The sequence below is a fragment of the Molossus molossus genome, unplaced genomic scaffold (assembly GCF_014108415.1).
Source record: "Molossus molossus isolate mMolMol1 unplaced genomic scaffold, mMolMol1.p scaffold_m16_p_3, whole genome shotgun sequence".
Lineage (NCBI taxonomy): Eukaryota > Metazoa > Chordata > Mammalia > Chiroptera > Molossidae > Molossus > Molossus molossus.
This window is the reverse complement of record NW_023425366.1, coordinates 96,400,749-96,420,772: the sequence shown is the minus strand read 5'-3', so window position 1 is coordinate 96,420,772 and position 20,024 is coordinate 96,400,749. Positions and strand designations below refer to the sequence as shown.

The following is a 20,024-nucleotide window of genomic DNA, read 5'->3' as shown; positions in this document are numbered from 1 at the left end:
CCAGTATGGCTCAGTGGATTGAGCATTATCCCATTGACTGAGAGGTTCTGATTCGATTCCCAGTCAGGGCACATGGCGGGGTTGCGGGCTCAATTGTGCAGGAGGCTGCTGATTGATATATCTTTCTCACACTGATGTTTCTCTCTCTCTCTCCAAAAAATTAATAAAAACATATTTTTAAAAATCGCACAACTTAGACTAGACCTCGTCTCTCGCCAATAGGTGCAAAACCCAAAATAAATAAAGAAAGAAACTTTTCCCTGAGCCCAATTCTTAGCAAATAGTAAGCCTGCCAATGCATATTTTCATCCAGCATTAAAGCCTTCACTATTTGTTTCACCCACTAGAAGAGAAGCTCCATGAAGGAACTTCTTTCTGTTTTGTTCACTGCTTTGCCCTTAGTATTTGGAATGGTGCTTGGTACATAGTAGATGCTCACTAAACACAAATCAATACAATAGTAGATTGAGAAGACTGAGGTACACATCTAGCTATCTTGTGAAAACTGATCACTCTTCCATTCTTTTTGTTTTCTTTTTAGATTACCCCATTCCATAGATAGGGTTCACAGAAATGATTATGTCCCCTCCAATGAATTTCTTCTTCCTAACAACTTTTTTCCACACTTATTTACTAAATCTATTTTCTTTGTCCATTTATCCTAAACTTCTATTGCCCTTTCCCTCCTACTTCTCCCTTAACTCCGATACCACAATCTCCCCAACCCTCCTTTCTGTAGTGCTACAGTATCTGCAGTCATGCTTGTGGTCAGCTTAGTGCTGCATTGTACCTTGTTATAGTGTTTGAAAACATCTGAGGCGGCATCCATCTCCAGTACTCCAAAAAGTAACAGCTTGCAGAACCCAGCTAGGAGGCGGCGCCGCTGGTGCAGCTGCTCTATCTGTAAATGGTCCTCCTGGGAATGACCTGGCTCATATCATGTGCAAAATGGAAATATCAGAATCACAGATTTATGCCTCTTGTCCTATTTGCCCGAGGCAGGCCCAAGCCCCAGACCCTTCCTGAGCCCCAGGGTAAAGAGTCCCTGTACCCTTGCCCAGTTCTCCAGGCTGGATGAAGACATGGTCCATGAGGAAGCTGGCTAGCTCAGACTGGAGAGTGGCTTCAGGAAGAAAGACAAGGGGCCGCAGGAACTCACGTCCCCCTACAATCATCTGAGGGCTGAAGATGATAAGTAGATCACTTAATAAGACAAAAGCCTGTTAGGGGGGAAAAAAAGAATGCTTAAAAAGGACAGAACGCTGACCAAGATCAAAATAACACAACTAATTTCTCCTCAGGAAGGGATTCCTCAAACCATGGAAAGACTTGTCTCCTTGGTCCCACTTAATTAAATGATCACCTGTTCCTGGATCTCAGGATCCACATCTGAGAGGCAGCTCTGGCAGAGTTCGCAGAAGGCCACCATTCTGCCCTTAAAACTCAATAGCTGCTTCTGTGGAGACATTGGCTTCAGGAGAAGGAATAAAGACACAGGCTCCTTCATTCCCATTCCTGCTACTTAGACCCATATTCACCTGGGAAGCACCTGATCCAGAAAGGTGGGTTAGTGTCCAGAGAATGGAAAAATAGACAAGAGTCAAAGCTGGCAGGATCACCTGTAACAACCAAATGTTATAAAAATGAGGAATGGGTCAGAACAGTAAGGGCACGAAAGGGAGGGAAAAAGAGAGGAAGGAAGAAAGAGAAAGAGGGAGAGGCAGATAGACACATACAAAGCGGTAAAAAGAGGCAAAGGCAGTGTAGAGAAAATGAGATTAGGTGAGACTCAATTCCTTTTCTGGTAGAAAAGAAGTGATTCCAGACAATATTCAGAGGATTTTATCCTGGGTAAAAATGTCACCTCTCCTTTATTTATTTGAAGTTTTCTAGAATCCCTCAATATGATCAGTGACTCCCAGGAAACCATAGAAAATGGCTGTTTTCAGGAACTGGAAAACACAGTTCACCTTTCAAAAATGAAATGAAAGGACAACATACATGTGATCTTCCTCCTTTGTGTCCACTTCACATCTCTGGAACTGGAACTGCCTGGGAGAGTTGGCTACCTAGAACACAGGGCCCTTAAAAACTCCTCTCTGCCTCCACATCTCCAACTTGTCTACTTGCCTGGTGAGGAACCTCTCCTGTGTCCACAGCCTTCCTGAGGAGTCGGTAGCATGGCTCATAGAGCTCCCATCGAGTTAGATCATGAGCACTTGAGGGGGGGAGGAAGGACAGGGAAATGTTACACCAGAACAGAATGAGAGGTATCAATTCCACAGACACCAGCAGAAATCGAAGAGGAAGGAGGAGAAGAGCTGCTCACTTGTAGAAGGCAGAGAGGCGCTTCAGAGTGGCTGCCAGGCTATACACCTCATCCTCATCTAGGAAGGATGACTAAGGAAGAAAGAAGGTCCACAATGAGATTTTTCCCAAGAACTCACAAATTCATATTCCCTGTCTTATGGCTCTCTCCCACCCAAGTTTGCTGTGTGTCTTGTCATTCAGCCCCAGTTCCTACCTGCAGCAGCTCTTCAAGTTCCTGCTGGAAACGGTCAGTTAGCAGATCCACCAGTTGGCTGCGGGCAAAGTCCACCCGGCTGAAGAATGTGAACTCAGGATTACAGAGTAGATAGAGGGCATGAGCTCCAGCCTCAAGCACTGCTGGCTCTGCATGCTTCACCACCACCTCCTGGAGTTGCTGTAAAAACAGCTCCAAGTGCTGAAAGAAAAAAAGGTGGGAGAGCTTTAGAAAGGTGGGGAGGACAACTTTTCTGAAGGGGAGTACAGCTGAGGAAGGTAAGAAATAGGGTTGAAAGCATTTAACTTCAAGGATCAGATACCTAAGAAAGAGAACTGATTTTTCTGAGGCCCAGGTTTTTTAGAAGAACCAGATACTAGCAGTAGAACCTTTGGCCCTAGCAGGGAAGCACCAATGGAGAGGAAATATATCTTCTTCCTCACCTTCTCTAAGCGCCTGGTGCAATAGATGTTGAGGTCAAAGTAGTTAAGAAGCTGGAGCAGGGGAGCAACTTTCTCTGCATCAGCCGAGAACTGTGATTGACAGGGAGACCAGCTTATTAGCTAATACATTGCTAATCCTTATTCCTATTCCTCATCAGTGACCATTTTCTTTTCACCCTCTCATTCCCAGATGCTGAACAGTGGGGCAGTTCTACCTTGGCCAGGAGCTGGGGTAACAGTGGAATGAGGTGCTCAGTCAGCTTCACCTTGTCATCCACTTGGATCTTACGTTCTTTAGCAGTTAAGCCCTGGAATTAGAGTCATTTGGGGGTGTGGGAAAGTTATGCTGAGTCCAGAGGGCATGTACATGTATCCCTCCTCCCCACAATCTTATCTGTTTAGGAAGGAAAAGAGAATTCAGCAGCTCCCTTCAGATTTTTTTCTAGAAATGGAATTCTTAGAGGGGCATAGAAAAGGGCACCCTAAGCTAAGACTTGAGGGTAAAGATGGATAATACCTGTCTGGATTTAATTTTTCCAATCAACCCAACCCACCCCTCATGCCATACCTTCCTCCCAGTGACCCGTCCCACAGGTGGGTGACCCTCTGAAGCTTGCCGAACACTGGACACGAGGATTTCTATCAGCGTGCTCTCCTGCACATCACCTAGGTCTGGGTTGGCAGGAGGATGAAAACACAGATTCATAGATTAGCTACCCTCCATCTCCAAGTCTTCCCCCACCCCTGTGTCCCCACTGTCCATCACACCTCTGCCTTTTACAACACAGGAAAGAAATCTATCCTGGTTTCTTACTAGGAGGTGAAAGGGTCCCCCACCCTGCCACCTCCAGCTACCATGTGACACGTACTCTGGTCTTTCTCCAGCAACAAGCTTGTCAGACTCTCCCAGTCCTTTAGCTGAGGCCCTGCACAGTCCCACAGGCTGTCTACTAAATAAGCAGCATGGTCATGGAGCTGTGGAAGGAGGTACACATTAAGTTACTGAAGCTACATTAAAAAACTCTAGGCTAAGGTGGCTACTTATAAACCATGTCTCTCCTCCCTATAGCACCAGCTCCCATCCTTCTCTACCTGCAGGTCTTATGAACAACAGCCAAACAACTCCTTCCTATACGTCACCTCACTCTCCACAAAGAAGGACAGCAGAAGGTGGAAGAAAGTCCTCTGGGCATGTGGACTCCGGCGTCGCTCTCTCCCACCCACCATTCTTGTCTCATACTCAGGGAAGAAGAGCCTGGTAGAATGGACACAAGGAAAGGGCACAGCATGGGAAGAAATAATCACCATAGAAGGAAGAAACAATCCAAGGAGAGGTATAAAGAGAAAAGAGGTGCAGAGCTAAGGAAAGCTCCAAGGTGTTGAGATGGAAAAGGAGACTCTGAGAGAGACTTTAATAGGTACGGGGAGTTTTTAGCAAGAGCAGCAGCAGATGAAGGAGAGAAAACAACAGAGGATGGTGTTAAAAAAACAAATGAAAGGAGCCCAACTCACTTCCAGTACAGAAACTCCCCTGCAGCAGAGGCCAGGGCTCGGTTAGAGGCATACACAACAGGGTAGATGCTCTCACAGTCTGCATCTGTCAGCACCCCTTCCATGTTCCTGTCAAGAGAAAAGGAGAAAAAGCAAGTGGATATGAATGTAGTCTTCTAGCACAGCTAAGGCTAGAAACAAAAAGAGGAAAAAACAATGAGGATTAACTCACAAAAAACTTTTAAATGAAGACTATAAGACAGAGAAGTATGGAGAGTTACAGAAGATAGGAAGATCCCCCCCTGGAGATCTTGCAACTCAGGAATGACTTGAGTCTTTCAACCTGTACAAAAGGAAGAGTCAACTTATGCTAGGTGTAGGGACTGAAGGGGCCTGTCTGATTCTAGAAAAGTAAGTCTGAGATGCTTGCTTCCCCACTTCCCAGGACTCACTTAAGGATAAGTATTAGCAACTTGACGGCCTCCACTGCCACGTCGTACTCTCTGTCCATGACCATGGAAACCATTCGGTCCTGCAAGAAGAACTTTGATCAAAACCTCATTGTATCCCATCCCCAAAATCATGTTATTTTAGAATCTGAGAGATTCCTAAAGAGAGGGTATAAAAGCAGATGCTGGCCCTGGCCGGTTTGGCTCAGCAGTTAGAGCGTCGGCCTGCGGTCCTGAGAGACCCGGGTTCGGTTCCCGCTAAGGGCACGTACTTCGGTTGCAGTTTGTCCCCGGCCCTGGTTGGTCGTGCGGGTGGCAGCCACTCGATGTGTCCCTTTCACATCAATGTTTCCCTCTCTCTCTCTCTCCCTCCCACTCTGTACAAAAAATGGAAAAATGTCCTCGGATGAGGATAAAAAATAAATAAATAAACAAAAGCAGATGCTGGGACAGCTACAAATATATCAGAACAATAGAAATGGAAAGATGAGGTGGAGAAATGGGAACCACAGGACTGAGTCAAGCACATGAGCACTGTCTCAATTTTACCTTAAAGCGGCTGGTAAAGAGCTCTAGGCGTGCAGTCAAGTCCTGGTTGCTGTACAACCCTTTGAGAGCCTTCAGGCACTTCAAACGAACCTCTCGATGCTATTGAGGAAAATGGAAAGATAACCAAGTACTCTCTACTCACCCTCACTAGGCTTTCATACTCCCCGCCACAGATTACTTATTCTGAGCCTGAGTGTATTCTATACCAAGAATTCTGAGTTACCTCAAAGACAATGAACAAAGCTATCTTATTACTTAAAAAATAGAAGGATCACAGCAGAATTCAGCCATCACAATGAGAAGGATCTCTGATTATCACCCTAGCACCTGCATTACCAACCCATCAATAACATTCTTGCTTTTTCATAGGGTAAGTCTTTCTTTCCTCTACTCTGGTTTTGAGGTGTTTCATTTCTTGGATAGGTCTTTCTCTCTTCTACCTTATCCTATCCTCCCCAGTACTGGGGAAGTTTCAAGGTTCAGTGCCTTGATGGGTTGAATCAGTGATCACTAAGGAAACACCTAGTGGCAGGACGAGGAAAAGCTGAAGTATCCTAGGGCTGGGAAAATAATGAGGGAAATGGGGGAAAGGAGACGGACTCGATTCTCACTTTATCATGCAGGGTCCAGCCAATATATTTTAAATAGCTGTCAGTGAGGAAAGAACTACTGTAGCTTTGCATCCAAGACCCGATCTCCTCAATGCAGATAGCACGAATCTCAGGAAGGACATCCCTAGGCAAAGAGAGATAAATTGACCTTTATCACCTTCTCTCCAAATTTACTTTCCACTAGCAGATCATCTACCTGTCACAGAAGAATTTATTTTCTTGACTAAACATCAAGTACCATGCCTTTTGTTAACTCTTTCTGATGTAAATACAATAGATAAAAAGTAAACATTTTTTTTCTGTTACCACCCCATAAAGTAAAAGAACTTATCCTCCCTGCTCCCTTTAAAAACTGATTTTGTCCCTGGCTGATTTTGCTCAGTGGTTAGAGCGTCAGCCTGTGGACAAAAGAGTCATGGGTTCGATTCCAGTCAAGGGCATGTACCTGGGTTGCAGTTCGATCCCCAGCCCTGGTTGGGATAATGTGGGGGGCAACTCTGGTGGATGTGTCTCTCTCACATTGATGTTTTTCTCTCTCTTTCTCCCTCCCACTCTGTCTGAAAATAAATGAAAAATATCCTTGGGTGAGGATTAAAAAAAACCCATAAAAAACAAATAAACTAATTTTGGAAGTTAATTTAACTGTTGACCAAATAGTGTGTGTATTTTAATTCCACTTCAAGAAAAGATCAAATCAGCTAAAGGGTTCTGAAAAGACAGAGGCCAAATCTAGAAAAGAATGAGAGACAAATACAGATCATCTTTTTAACTTAATTCTACCCATTCTTTAAACAGTATACAACTCCCCACCTTTAGCATAGTGAAACAGCAGGCTGGGGTTGAAAAAGGCTTGTCAAGCTGAACAACCTCAGAAAAGCCCTGCCTTTTCACTCTCTGTTCTTATCCTCTCAAGTCTCTAGCCCTAGGAAAATGGGAGGGAAAGTACTGGACAACGTTGGAGCAGAATAATACTCAGCAAAGCTCTATTCTCTTATTTTCTCTCCCAGAAAAGCTTACAAGATCCTTTGTAGGTGGGGATTAAACCAAACCTTACTAATATGCTCCAGCTGCATTAGTTGTAAGACTAATCAAACAACTCAGAGTTAAGGAGGGGGGCCTTGTTACATATACTGGATTTATAACCAAGAACCAGTACCTTCAATGAGAAGAGCACATTAACTCACCTGTACCGATGTACAAAGACACCCCTGAACAGGGCATTCATCATCCCCTCAATCTCCTCTTGGTGCTCTTGAAGCTGGAGGACAGGAAGGAACAGGTCAATCTCTCTTGTACCCCAACAATATAAGGCCACAAAAATATAAAAAAGTATGGCTTCTACCTACTTCTTATTTATTACAGGACACAGTATGAACTCTTGGTATCCTGTTTCCTTTAAACCAGTGGCTCTCAACCTGTGTGTCATGACCCCTTTCGGGGTCAAATGACCCTTTCACAGGGGTCGCCTAAGATATAACAGTAGCAAAATTAGTTATGAAATAGCAACGAAAATAACTTTATGGTTGGGGGCTACCACAACATATACCACAACAACTGTATTAAAGGGTCGCAGCATTAGGAAGGTTGAGAACCACTGCTTTAAATCTCCTAATTCTAGAAGAAACTGTGTAGTCAACTAATACTTCAGAGGCTTCTTTGTGTTTGGAAAAATAATATCCTCTCTGAACCTAGTTTTTTATTATCTTTGGCTATGCAGAGGCCGCAGCTGGTAGTAAGATCTGTTTTGACTAACAAGTGAGAAAATAAAATTGTAGTAAATGCACTGGCTGGTTTGGCTCAGTGGTTGGAGCATCCGCCTGCGGTTCAGAGAGACCCAGGTTCAGTTCCCGCTAAGGGCACGTACCTCGGTTGTGGTTTGTCTCTGTCCCTGGTTTGGTCGTGTGGGTGGCAACCACTTGATGTGTCCCTTTCACGTGGATGTTTCTCTCTCTCTCTCTCTCCCTCCCACTATATCTGAACAAAATATCAAAAAAGAAAAAAAAATATCCTCAGGTGAAGATAAAAAAAAAAAAAAAAAAAAATCAATGGTTCTCAACTGCCTCACCTCCAGGAGACACTTAGCGATGTCTGAAGACATTTTTGGTGGGTTTTTTTGGGGGGGGTGGGGGTAACGTGCCCCTAGAGGGAACCAAATCCAGGACTTTCTGGTCCACTGGCAGAGGCTCCAACTGCTGAGATGATTGGGGGTTGCTACTGCCATCTAGTGCTAGAAATCAGGAATGAGGCTAAACATCCTGCAACACCAGGTCAGCCCTCCAATGCCAACAGTGCCACTATTGAAAAACCCTAGACTGGATGAATAACAGATACCAAGGAAAGAGAATTATAAGGAGAATTACAAGGACTACTGGGAATCAGAATCATAAGAGAATATTCTTAAGACAACCAACCCCATCTCTTCAATAAATCAATATGTATATAGGGGAAAAATGGGGGCAGGCAAAGATTCTGTATAATATTAAAAGGAACTTAAGAAACAACTAAATGGCCCAGATGGTTGTTTCAGTGGTTGAGCATCGACCCATGTACCAAGAGGTCACTAGTTCAATTCCTGGTCAGGGTATATGTCCAGGTTGTGGGCCCAATCCCCAGTGGGGAGCATGCAGGAGGCAGCCAATCGATGTTCTCTCTCATGGATGTTTCTATCTTTCTCTCCCTCTCTCCTTCCTCTCTCTAAAATCAATAAAGAAAAGAAATGTTTTTAAAAAAAGAAACACAACCAAATGTAATTCATAATCCTTAATTAAATCCTGGCTGGAGCCCTGGCCGGTTTGGTTCAGCAGTTAGAGCGTCGGCCCATGGATCAGAGAGGCCTGGGTTCGGTTCCCGCTAAGGGGATGTACCTCAGTTGCAGTTTGTCCCCGGCCCCGGGTTGGGGTCGTGTGGGTGGCATGGCAACCAATCAATGTGTCTCTCTCACATCAATGTTTCTCTCTCTCTCTTCCTCCCTCTCTCCCTCCCACTCTGTCTGAAGATACATGCAAAAAAAAAAAAAAAAGGTGTCCTCGGGTAAGAATTAAAAAAAAATCCTAAGCAGATATAAAAAACATTTGGGGAACAAATAGGAAAAAAACCCAAAACTATATATATATTTGTTAATCGTCACCTAAGGATATATTTTCTTTCTTTCTCTCTCTTTCTTTCTCTCTCTCTCTCTCTCTCTCTCTTTCTCTCTTTCTCTCTCTCTCTCTCTCTCTCTCTCTCTTTCTCTCTTTCTTTCTCTTTCTTTCTTTCTTTCTTTCTTTCTTTCTTTCTTTCTTTCTTTCTTTCTTTCTTTCTTTCTTTCTTTCTTTCTTTCTTTCTTTCTTTCTTTCTTTCTCTTTCTTTTTTATCCTTACCTGAGAATATTTTTCTATTAATCTTCAGAGTGGGAAGGAGAGAGAGAAACATCTATGTGAGAGGGACACATTGAGTAGTTGCCTCCCACATGACCCCGACCAGGGCTGGGGACGAACCACAACCAAGGTACGTACCCTTAGCCAAAATCAAACCCACAACTCATTGGTCTGCGGGCTGACGCTCTAACTGCTGAGCCAAACTGGTCAGGGCTGAGAATATATTTTCTACCATTGACTTTTAGAGAGTAGAAGGGAGGGAGGGACTGAGGGAGGGTGAGGGGTAGAAAGAGAGAGAGAAAAACATCAATGTGAAAGAGGCATATCGACTGGATGCCTCCTTCACGCACTCCGACCAGGGCCAGGGATTGAACCTGCAACCCAGGTATGTGTCCTTGACAGGAACTCAAACCCACAACCCTTCAGTGCGTGAGCTGACACTATAATCAATGACCACACCAGCCAGGGCACAAATGGAAAAATTTTAATATAAATTGGAATTAAAATCTATTAGGAAATCAGTTAATATTTTTGTTTTTTTGGTTTTTATTTTAAAAGTCATTTTACTTTTTTCTTACTTATTTTTATTTAATTAATTTATTTTTGTTACAGATGTTTATTTTCCCCCACTGATACCCCCCTTGCCCACCCTCCCTGCCCTGTCCCCAGCTTTGTTGTCCATGTCCATTGTTCATGCATACATGCATATAAGTTCTATAGTTTATCTCCCCCCAACCCCCTCTTCTGGGGATTGTCAGTCTGTACCCCACTTCCACATCTCTGGGACTAGCCCGTTCCTCAGACTGTTATGTTCATTAAATTCCACAAAGATGTGAGATCATGTGATATTTGTCTTTCTCTGCTTGGCTTGTTTCGCTTAGGATAATACACTTCAGGTCCCTCCATGTCGTCAAAAAGGATAAAAGATCTTTCTTTCTTACAGCTGCATAGTACTCCATTGTGTATATGTACCACAGCTTTTTTATCCACTTGTCTACTGATGGACATTTGGGCTGTTTCCAGATCTTAGCTATTGTAAATAGTGCTGCTATGAACATGGGGGTACATATATTCTTTCTGATTAGTGTTTCAGGCTTCGTAGGGTATATTCCTAGAAGTGGGATCACTGGGTCAAATGGAAGTTCAATTTTTAATTTTTTGAGGAAACACCACATTGTTTTCCATAGTGGCTGCACCAGTCTGCATTCCCACCAGCAGTGTACTAGCGTCCCCTTTTCTCCACACACTCACCAACACTTGCTGTTTGATAAATTTGTTGATGGTGGCCATTCTGACAGGTGTGAGGTGATACCTCATTGTTGTTTTAATTTGCATCTCTCTGATCATTAGTGATGTTGAGCATTTCTTCCTATGTTTCTTAGCCATTTGTATGCCCTGTTTGGAGGGGTGTCTATTTAGTTCCTCTGCCCATTTTTAAATTGGGTTCTTTGTCTTCCTTTTGTTGAGTTGTATGAGCACTCTATATATATTGGAAATTAACCCCTTATCTGATGTATCAGTGGCAATTATGCTCTCCCATAGAGTGGGTTGCCTTTCCATTTTGGTGGTTGTTTCTTTTGCTGGGTAGAAGCTTTTGAGTTTGATGTAGTCCCATGTGTTCATTTTCTCCTTTGTTTCTATTGCCTTAGGTGATGTATCAGTGAAAATTCTGCTGCGTATGATGTCTGAAATTTTGTTGCCTACACTTTTTTCTAGGATTTTTATGCATTCATAGGTCACATTTAAGTCTTTTATCCATTTCGAGTTTATTCTTGTGTAGGGTGTAAGTTGATGGTATAGTTTAATTTTTCCGCATGTAGCTGTCCAATTTTCCCAGCACCATTTATTAAAGAGGCTGTCCTTACTCCACTGTATGCTCTTGCCACCTTTGTTAAATATTAATTGAGCATATTGCCTTGGGTCAATTTCTAGGTCCTCTGTTCTGTTCCACTGGTCTATATGCCTATTCTTGTGCCAGTACCAAGCTGTTTTGATTACAGTGGCTTTGTAGTATAACCTGAAATCTGGTAATGTGATCTCTCCAACTTTGTTCTTTTTCAAGAATGCTGTGGCTATTCAGGGTCTTTTTTGGTTCCATATGAACTTTGGAAGTATTTGTTCTAGTTCTGTGAAGTATGGCGTTGGTATTTTCATGGGGATTGCATTGAATCTATAGATGGCTTTGGGTAGTATGAACATTTTAATGATGTTAATTCTTCCAATCCATGAACAAGGTATGTGCCTCCAATTTTTTTATATCTTCCTCTATTTTTTTTTTCAATGACCTGTAGTTTACTTTCTTTGTAGTGTCTTTTTTGGTTTTGGAATTAGAATTATGCTGGCCTCATAAAACGAGTTTGGAAGTCTTCCTTCTTCTTGAATTTTTTGGAATAGTTTGAGGAGAATGGGTATTATTTCTTCTTTGAATGTTCGGTAAAATTCCCCCGTGAAGCCGTCCGGGCCTGGGCTTTTGTTTGCTGGGAGAGTCTTGATTACATCTTCAATTTCTTTTGTTGTTATTGGTCTGTTCAAGTTTTCTATCTCTTCCCTGTTCAGTTTTGGAAGACTACGTGTTTCTAGAAATTTGTCCATTTCGCTTAGATTGTCAAATTTGTTGCTGTATAATTGTTCATAATATTTGTTAACGATCCTTTGTATTTCTGTGGTGTAAGGTATTATTTCTCCTCTTTCATTTCTGATTTTGTGTATTTGGGTTCTCTCTGTTTCCTTGGTGAGTCTAGCTAAGGGTCCATCAATCTTTTTTATCTTTTCAAAGAACCAGCTCTTTGTTTAATTGATCCTTTGAATTATTTTTTTGTTTTTGTTTTTGGTACATGCCCCTAGCCGGTAGGGCCTAGTGGGAACTAAACCCGGGACTCTATGGTCCCCAAGCCAACGCTCCAACTGCTGAGCCAAACTGGCCAGGGCTTTATTTTGGTCTCCATGTCATTTATTTCTGCTCTGATCTTTACTATTTCCTTCCTTCTACTTGCTTCTATTTCCTTCTTTTTGTTTGCTTTCTAGTTCTTTAAGTTGTGAGGTTAGTCTATTAGAAATTTTTCTTGATTCTTGAGGTATGGACATTCCTCTCAGAAGTGCTTTCGCTGCATCCCATAGATTTTGTGTTGTGTGTTCATTTTCATTGGTTTCCAGGAAGTTTTTAATTTCTTCCTTGATCTCCATGGTAACCCATTCATTGTTCAGTAACATGCTATTTAGCCTCCATGTGTTCAAATGTCGTTGCATGTTGTTGTTGCGATTGATTTCTAGTTTCATGCCATTGTGATCTGAGAAGATGCTTGATATGATTTCAATCTTCTTGAACTTGTAGTGACTTAGTTTGTGCCCTGACATGTGGTCTATCTTTGAGAATGTCCCATGTGCACTTGAGAAGAATGTGAATTCTGTAGTTTTGGGGTGTAATTCTCTGTAGATATCTATTAAGTCCATTTGATCTAGTGCATCTTTTAGAATCTGTGTTTCCTTGTTAATTTTTTGTCTAGATGATCTACCCAGTGATGTCAGCGGGGTGTTGAAGTCCCCTGCTATGATTGTATTGCTGTCAATTTCTCCTTTGAAGTCCTCCAGAAGATTTTTAATATATGTTGGTGCTCCTATATTGGGTGCACATATGTTTACCAAGGCTATATCTTCCTGTTGGATAGATCCTTTCAATTATGTAGTGGCTTTCTTTGTCTCTAGTTATGGTCTTCATTTTGAAATCTACTTTATCAGATATGAGTATTGCTACCCCAGATTTTTTTCCCCTTTCTGTTTGCTTGAAAGATTTTTTTCCATCCTTTCACCTTCAACCTATATGAGACTTTTGTTGTGAGGTGGGTCTCTTGTAAACAACATATATGTGAGTCGTGCTTTCTTATCCTGTCAGCTACTATTTTTATCAGAGCATTCAAACTATTCACATTTAAGGTGATAATTGATATGCACTTATTTATTGTTATTTTTGTTTAGTGTGGTTCTATTTTTCTTCCTATTTTTTCTACTAATTACAGCAGTCCTTTTAGCATATCTTGTAGTGCTGGTTTGGTGTTAATATATTCCCTTAGCCTTTTTTTTTGTCTGGGAAGCTCTTTATTTGATCTATTTTGAATGACAGCCTTGCTGGATAGAGTAGTCTTGAATACAGATCCTTGTTTTTCATAACCTTGATTACTTCATGCCACTCACTTCTGGCCTTTAGTGTTTCTGTTGAGAAGTCAGCTGAGAGCCTTATGGGGCTTCCTTTGTAGGTAACCTGTTGCTTATCTCTTGCTGCTTTTAGGATTCTCTGTCTTTAACTTTTGGCATTTTAATTACCATGTGTCTTGGTGTGGGCCTATTTGGGTTCTTCTTATTTGGGGCTCTCTGTGCTTCTTGAACTTGAATGCCTTCTTCCTTCACCAAGTTGGGGAAGTTTTCTGTCACTATTTCTTCAAATATATTCTCTAACCCTTGCCCATTTTCTTCCTCTTCGGAGACTATGATGTGAATGTTACTACATGTCCAGTTGTCCCACAGTTCTCTTAAGCTATCTTCCTGTTTTTTAATCATTTTTTTCCTTTTGGTTTTCTGATTGGTTGATTTTTTCTACCTGTCTTCTAATTGACTGATCCAGTCCTCAGCTTCCTCTACTCTGCTGGTTAGTCCTTCCATTGTGTTCTTTATTTCTGCTATGTCATTCATTTCCACTTGGTTGGTTTTCATTGTTTCTATATCTTTACTCATGGTGCTAATGTCCTTACACATGTTGTTGAGCTTCCTCAACATCGTGGCTCTGAACTCTACCTCTGATAATTTGCTTAACTGCATTTCATTGATCTCATCTTCAATAGAGTTCTCTTGTTCTTTCATTCGAGATTTGTTTCTTTGTTTCACCATTTTGGCTATCTTAGTGGGTTTTGGAGCCTGCCAAATTTTCCCTGTGGGTGTTGGTGTTCTGCTGTTTGTGGCTCCTTCTATTGGGTGTGGATGAGCCTGGGTGGGCCAACATTAAACACCACTGTCAAGTTCTTACTTTCCTGGGTAGACTTGCAAGCCCAGGAAAGCTTCAGTTACCCTCTAGCTTTTTCCTGGAGGCTAGTGGTCTTAGTTACTCAGTGCCTTGGAATGTAGCCCTGGTGTTCCGCATAAGAGTATTTCCAGACGGTGGGATAGATACTGGTTGTTAATGAGCCTCAATTTGCATTTCTTTGCCTCACCTGGGAAAGGCTGAATCTCCGAGGGGGGAGCTACTGCTTTTCCCCACAGCTCTGAGAAGGAGTACACTGGCCACTGTCCTTTGTGGCCGCAGCTCAGCAAAAAACACTGAGTGCCCTCCAAATCCCGGTTGTCCCCACAGAGTTCCAGCCCAGTCTGTCCTCTCTCTGCTGTATCCCCCGGTGAGTGGCTGTGGCTATTTTAGCACTCTGTCCAAGCTCGCTGTGCTGTGTAGCAGGCTTGGTCTTTATTCCCCAAGGGCACTGCTCACAGCTAAGACTGTTGCAGTCCGTGGGCTCCCAGCCTGCCACCTTCTTGCACCTCCACAGATCCTACCAGTGTCCCTGGTTATATGATCCTATCCTGCTGCTTTTCTCCAAGGATTTGTCTTTATTTTAGTTGTAATTCCCGTTTGGTCCTGGGAGATCATCTGTGTAGCTTCTATTCACTCCGCTTCCATTTTCACATCCTCTATGCCTACCTTTTGTGCAGCTGGGTCTCACAGGCCTCTCTGGTGCCCCCACACCCTGCAGGTCCCGTGGGTAACTGGATCGCACAGTCCCTTTAGGGACCCGGCTCTATGCCTATGTTATGGGCTGCTGGGTCACACAGGCCCCTCTGATGCTTCAGCATCCCGCAGGTCCCACTGGTAACTGGATCACACAGTCCCTGCTGGGTTGCACAGACCTCTCTGGTGCCCCTGCACCCTGCAGTTCCCACAGGCGGTCAGCTGGATTGCACCAGTCTCTCTCGGGCTCTGGCTTCCCACTGTTCTTGCGAGTTGCTGGACCGCACAGGCCTCTATGGAGCCCCAGGTCCCGCCGCTGCAGGTGAAGAGTCCTGCTGCCCCGTAGGGCTCAACTCCTGCTCAGCTTTTGCTGTAGTTTTTGGGGATGGGTCTCAGCTGCTGGTCTGTGCTTCTGTTGCCTGGGGATGGATGTCTGCTCCCCAACCTCTGTTGCTGGGGGTATATCTCGACTCTGATCGGGCTGCTACCATGGGGGATGGTGCTGGGCTCCCGGTTGTCCGTGGCTTCTGCGACCAGCACCTTGGGAGCTCCACTACTGTGCATCAGTCTGTGTTGACACAGAATGTCCACTGGTCTGATGGTTCCAGGTGTGCTGGAGGGCTCAGATTGCTGGGTCTGATGGGCCCAGCCGCTCCCACTGCCTCCTCCCAGGGAAGACCTGGAATCTTCCAAAATGGTGGGACCTCCCCACGGCGCAGGGAAAAGTGCCCTGAAGAGCCGCTTACTGCGGTAGCCAGCTGCTCTCGTCCACAGCACAGGAACCTTCTTGCTCTGCCTCTCTGCACAAGTTTGGTTGTTCACCTTCACGTCCACTCACAGTCTCTCACACACTAGCTCACTCTCTCACACACTCACCCTCCCTCTGGTCCTGCCTGCCGCCATCTTCTTAAAAGTCATTTTAAATGGGATTCACTGTTAATATTTTTGGATGTGAAAATGGTATTGGGATTATGTAGAACTATGTCATTTTCTGAAGGACATATTTAAGTCCTTGTCAGTTTGGCTCTGCAGTTGGACTGTTGGCCTGCAGACCAGAGAGTCCCAGGTTCGGTTCCCGCTAGGGGCATGTACCAAAAAAATAAAATAAAATAATAAAGGACATGTTTAAATCTTTAGGTTGAAATACCAGTATGTCCACAATTTGCCATAAAATAATAAAAAACAGATAAAGCAAATATGATGAGATATTAGTTGTTAAATCTAAATAATTTGTATATTGTGTTAATTCTACCAGTGTCTCTGTTTTTTTGAATTTTTAAAATTTCATATTTAAAAGAAAAAGGGGAGGGAGGAAGAAAGCAGGAAAGGTAGATCATCAGCACCAAATTCCACAGAAGTTTGGAAAAGGGACACTGAGAAAAAGCCATTGGCTACAGGGATTAGGAAATCACTGGTTTGAGAATATTTTTTTTAAAAAATGAAGATAGAAGCTAGGCAGCAAAAAGGATTCAGCTGGATTTTAAGAAAGTTAGGAAACACTTTATCAAGAACAGAAGAATGAAGGAACAATTCAAGGACCCAAATATATTTATAAGTAGAAAGAAGAAAACAGAGGGGAGAAAGAGATTAAAGACAAAAAGGGAAATAAGTGATGAACCAAGAGTGTACAGAAGTAAAAAAAAAAAGAAGATACACTTTTTTAATGAATCTAGTGTACATAAGATTCAAGACAAAACTAATACACAAGATTTAAGAGCATACTGACATTGAAAATTGAAAGAGAATGAGGGAAGAAGAAAGTTTCCTTCTGTAATGATTTAGCACAGGTGAAATCTTTGGTAAGGGCTGGAAAAACAATCAATTGGTACATTAGACATGGGGAGTCCTGCCACCTCACAGTGGGGAAGTCTCAGATACCAATGGGGTGGGGTGGTAGAACCTATATCATCACAGACACGGCTGTTTGAAGGTTTAATCAGTATAAAAGATTTTGTTGGGGCTTATGTCCTCCAGTGGTCTTTTTTACGTTTAAAAGGAAACAAAGCAAGTACCTACTATGTGCCAGGCTAGGCAATTTACTCATCATCTCATTTAATCTTCACAGAAAGGTAGAATTATCCCCTTTGTTAAAAAAAAAAACAAAAAAACCTGAAACTTAGGGGTGTTACATAAGGCCATGGAGCTAGTAGCTAATTGGAACAGTTTTTAAACTCAGGAGTGACTAAAAGGCCTGTGTCCTTTCCATTCCTTAAAAACTTGGCTCCCCCAATCAGTGGTTGGCCTTAGTACTTTTGTGGTATAACCTGTATACTATATACTTCACAAGAAAGTCAAAACTTAACTCCTTGCATGAGATGCAGGCACAACACTTAAACACTTCTGATAATGAATGTAGACAACGGAAACTGAACAAAGTGGAATTATAGAGAACTCTAAAATTTACTGTATAATAATAGAGCCTACATCCAAGAAACAAGGTAAGAACTGCAATGACCTCTGACAGGATGGGTCTGTTAAACTACTGCCAGCCTTCATTATTCATGACCTGAAAGGATGCTTGGGGACTTGTGCTTTACCACAGAGAAGCACTTGGGACTGATAAGGTGGGTTGTGGCAATAGTGAATGGAAGCTGGAAGAGAAGGGAAAAGGTAGGGAACACATCTCACCTCTTTGCGTTTCTCCAACAGGCTCTCCAGCCGCTCAGGTGCTCTCTGTCCAGGCCCCTTGTTTCTTTCAGCCTCATACTGACGCTGATTGTTGTCTTTGTGCAAACTCAGTTGGAGGGCTACCCTTACCAGAGAGGTCATTAGCTTCATGGCTTTGAGTCAGGAAAAATAAAATAAGGGAATTATTACTTAAGTCAGAAGAGAGAGGGTAGGTTCCAAAAAGAAGGGGGAAAGGGGCAGTGAAAATGAAAAGCTAGAGCAGAGTGACCCTCAAATCCCACGATTGTTCTGGAGTGGACTTTTCTTTTCCCTAACCCTTTTGTGCTTCTTTAAATCCTCAGCATACTCCCAGTGATGAGTTATGAGAAACATGGTAAAGCTGGAAATTGTCACTGCATTTCACCCTCTTTTTATAGTTCCACTAGTGAGAAACTAAACTGGACTTGGGATAAATTGAAATAAAGAGCTAAGATGCAGGTAGGAAAGAAGATCCCTGACTGGAAAACAGAGGCAAGTCCCAACAATCCCCAGGAGAATATTTATACAGTAAAAACGAGTGCTTACCAGCTAGGGTGCTAGTGTGACGAAAGGCACGGACTTGTGAGTCTGACAGGCCAGTGAGCAGGGAGATGAGGTTGTCCATAGGGAAGCCATCATAAAGGAGGCTGTACTGGCACTGATAGACAAATGTCCTCACAAATTCACAGAAACTGCCCTGGAACTTCTTCCAGGATGGACCTGGAGCTGTCAGGGGATAGTCTCCTGAGTCCTAAGAGGATTTGAAAAGAATGGGAAAGTTATTACCAGGTCTTTGAAGTCATAGGAATGTTGGATGTCAAAACCCAATGTATAGTAAACATTTATCTCTGTTATACCTAATTTCCTACTATTCTTAACTCTAGAAGCATATTCAGACAATATATATGGGTCCCTTTTGTGCCCAAGAAATTGAACTTCTCCTTCCAAAAGCTATCATATTTCCCAGAATCAGAAAGAGGGGGATAATGAGTCTTATGTTTTGAAATAAGAGTGGCATAATGATCTTGGTCTTGTCTTTCCACCTCATTAAACTGTTCTGTTAGGTGCCGGATGATCTCCGAGTTGGACATCTTCTTGAACATCTCAAGGGTCACAGTGCCTAAGGAACAGAGGAAATGAGGTATTTACAAGGAAAATAACAGGATACCATGTCTATTTACATATATATCTGAAGATGAACCAGGGACTATATTGAAAAGAGCTTAGGTGGGGAATTAGAAGACCCAAATCTACTATCAACTAACTGTATATCTGCTATAAGGCAACCACTCTAGAAAACCCAAATCAAGCAGTGGAAAGCTACAGTTACAAAAAAAAATCTGAACAAACAAAAAACAAAAAGCACAATAAACTACACCAAATTCTGGATTCTTATAATACAATCTGCCTAAGACTACCTGCTCCAATAAATTAGGTCATGGCCTCTGGTAGCACATAGCTTTAGTGAAGAAATATGCGGTGAAATGGCTCAGAATAAGAAAATAAAATATTATTTCATCTATAGAAAGGAAGACTAAAAGGTGTCTGATGGTCCATTTTTATTATCATTATTATTATTATTTAATCCTCACCTGAGGATATTTTTCCTTTTTTTTTTTTTTTTAGATAGAGTGGAGGGGGGGGGCATCAATGTGAGAGAGACACATCAACTGGTTACCTCCCACATACCCCCAACCTAGGCATGAGCCCCTGACCGGGAATCAAACCTGCGACCCTTTGGTTCATTGGCCGACACTCCAATGGCTGAGCCAAACTGGCCAAGGCAGATGTTCCATTTTTAATTTGTGTATATTATTATATAATTAATTATTTTCCACAAAGGGTCTTGTCTCCAAACCAACATAATTCCCTACTGGATCCCTATTTGCCAATCAACAATAGTTAAATAAATGAAACTTTTCTTATGCTTTACCTTCTCCCTTCATTTAGGAATCCTACTCCTCTAAATGGAAGAAAGTTTCATAACACAGGAGTGGAAGGCTAGAGACCAGAAAGGAATAGGAGTTTCCTCACCTTTACATCCACAAGATCGAATGAAAAAATTAATGAGCTCCAGGAATCCTGCATCCTGGTTTTGCTTGTAGCTCTCCAGCCACTCATCCACCAGAGACTAGGAAAACAATATAGATGATTTATATTTCTGGCTATATGACAGACTAGAAATCTTGTGTGATCTTCCCAATTGAAGCATCTAAACTTTTTATTAAATTAAAAAAAATTTTTTTAATTT

General features: G+C 42.5%; 1 protein-coding gene across 1 annotated transcript in view; it reads right to left on the bottom strand.

Moving 5' to 3' along the window:
• Positions 1–20,024, bottom strand: part of STAG3 (stromal antigen 3) — a 41,440-nt gene that overhangs the window by 12,117 nt on the left and 9,299 nt on the right. Inside the window, exons 5-25 of the mRNA XM_036279075.1 lie at positions 19,808–19,904; positions 18,817–18,893; positions 18,320–18,524; positions 17,756–17,907; positions 7,252–7,325; positions 6,068–6,191; positions 5,457–5,555; positions 4,911–4,990; positions 4,480–4,587; positions 4,108–4,222; positions 3,837–3,942; positions 3,536–3,639; positions 3,183–3,275; positions 2,968–3,057; positions 2,525–2,725; positions 2,330–2,400; positions 2,131–2,218; positions 1,539–1,619; positions 1,364–1,456; positions 1,052–1,220; positions 791–927 (exon numbers count right to left, since the gene is read on the bottom strand). Coding sequence (XP_036134968.1) covers positions 791–927; positions 1,052–1,220; positions 1,364–1,456; positions 1,539–1,619; positions 2,131–2,218; positions 2,330–2,400; positions 2,525–2,725; positions 2,968–3,057; positions 3,183–3,275; positions 3,536–3,639; positions 3,837–3,942; positions 4,108–4,222; positions 4,480–4,587; positions 4,911–4,990; positions 5,457–5,555; positions 6,068–6,191; positions 7,252–7,325; positions 17,756–17,907; positions 18,320–18,524; positions 18,817–18,893; positions 19,808–19,904 — 2,364 coding nt within the window. The remainder of the gene's footprint in view (positions 1–790; positions 928–1,051; positions 1,221–1,363; positions 1,457–1,538; positions 1,620–2,130; positions 2,219–2,329; positions 2,401–2,524; positions 2,726–2,967; positions 3,058–3,182; positions 3,276–3,535; positions 3,640–3,836; positions 3,943–4,107; positions 4,223–4,479; positions 4,588–4,910; positions 4,991–5,456; positions 5,556–6,067; positions 6,192–7,251; positions 7,326–17,755; positions 17,908–18,319; positions 18,525–18,816; positions 18,894–19,807; positions 19,905–20,024) is intronic.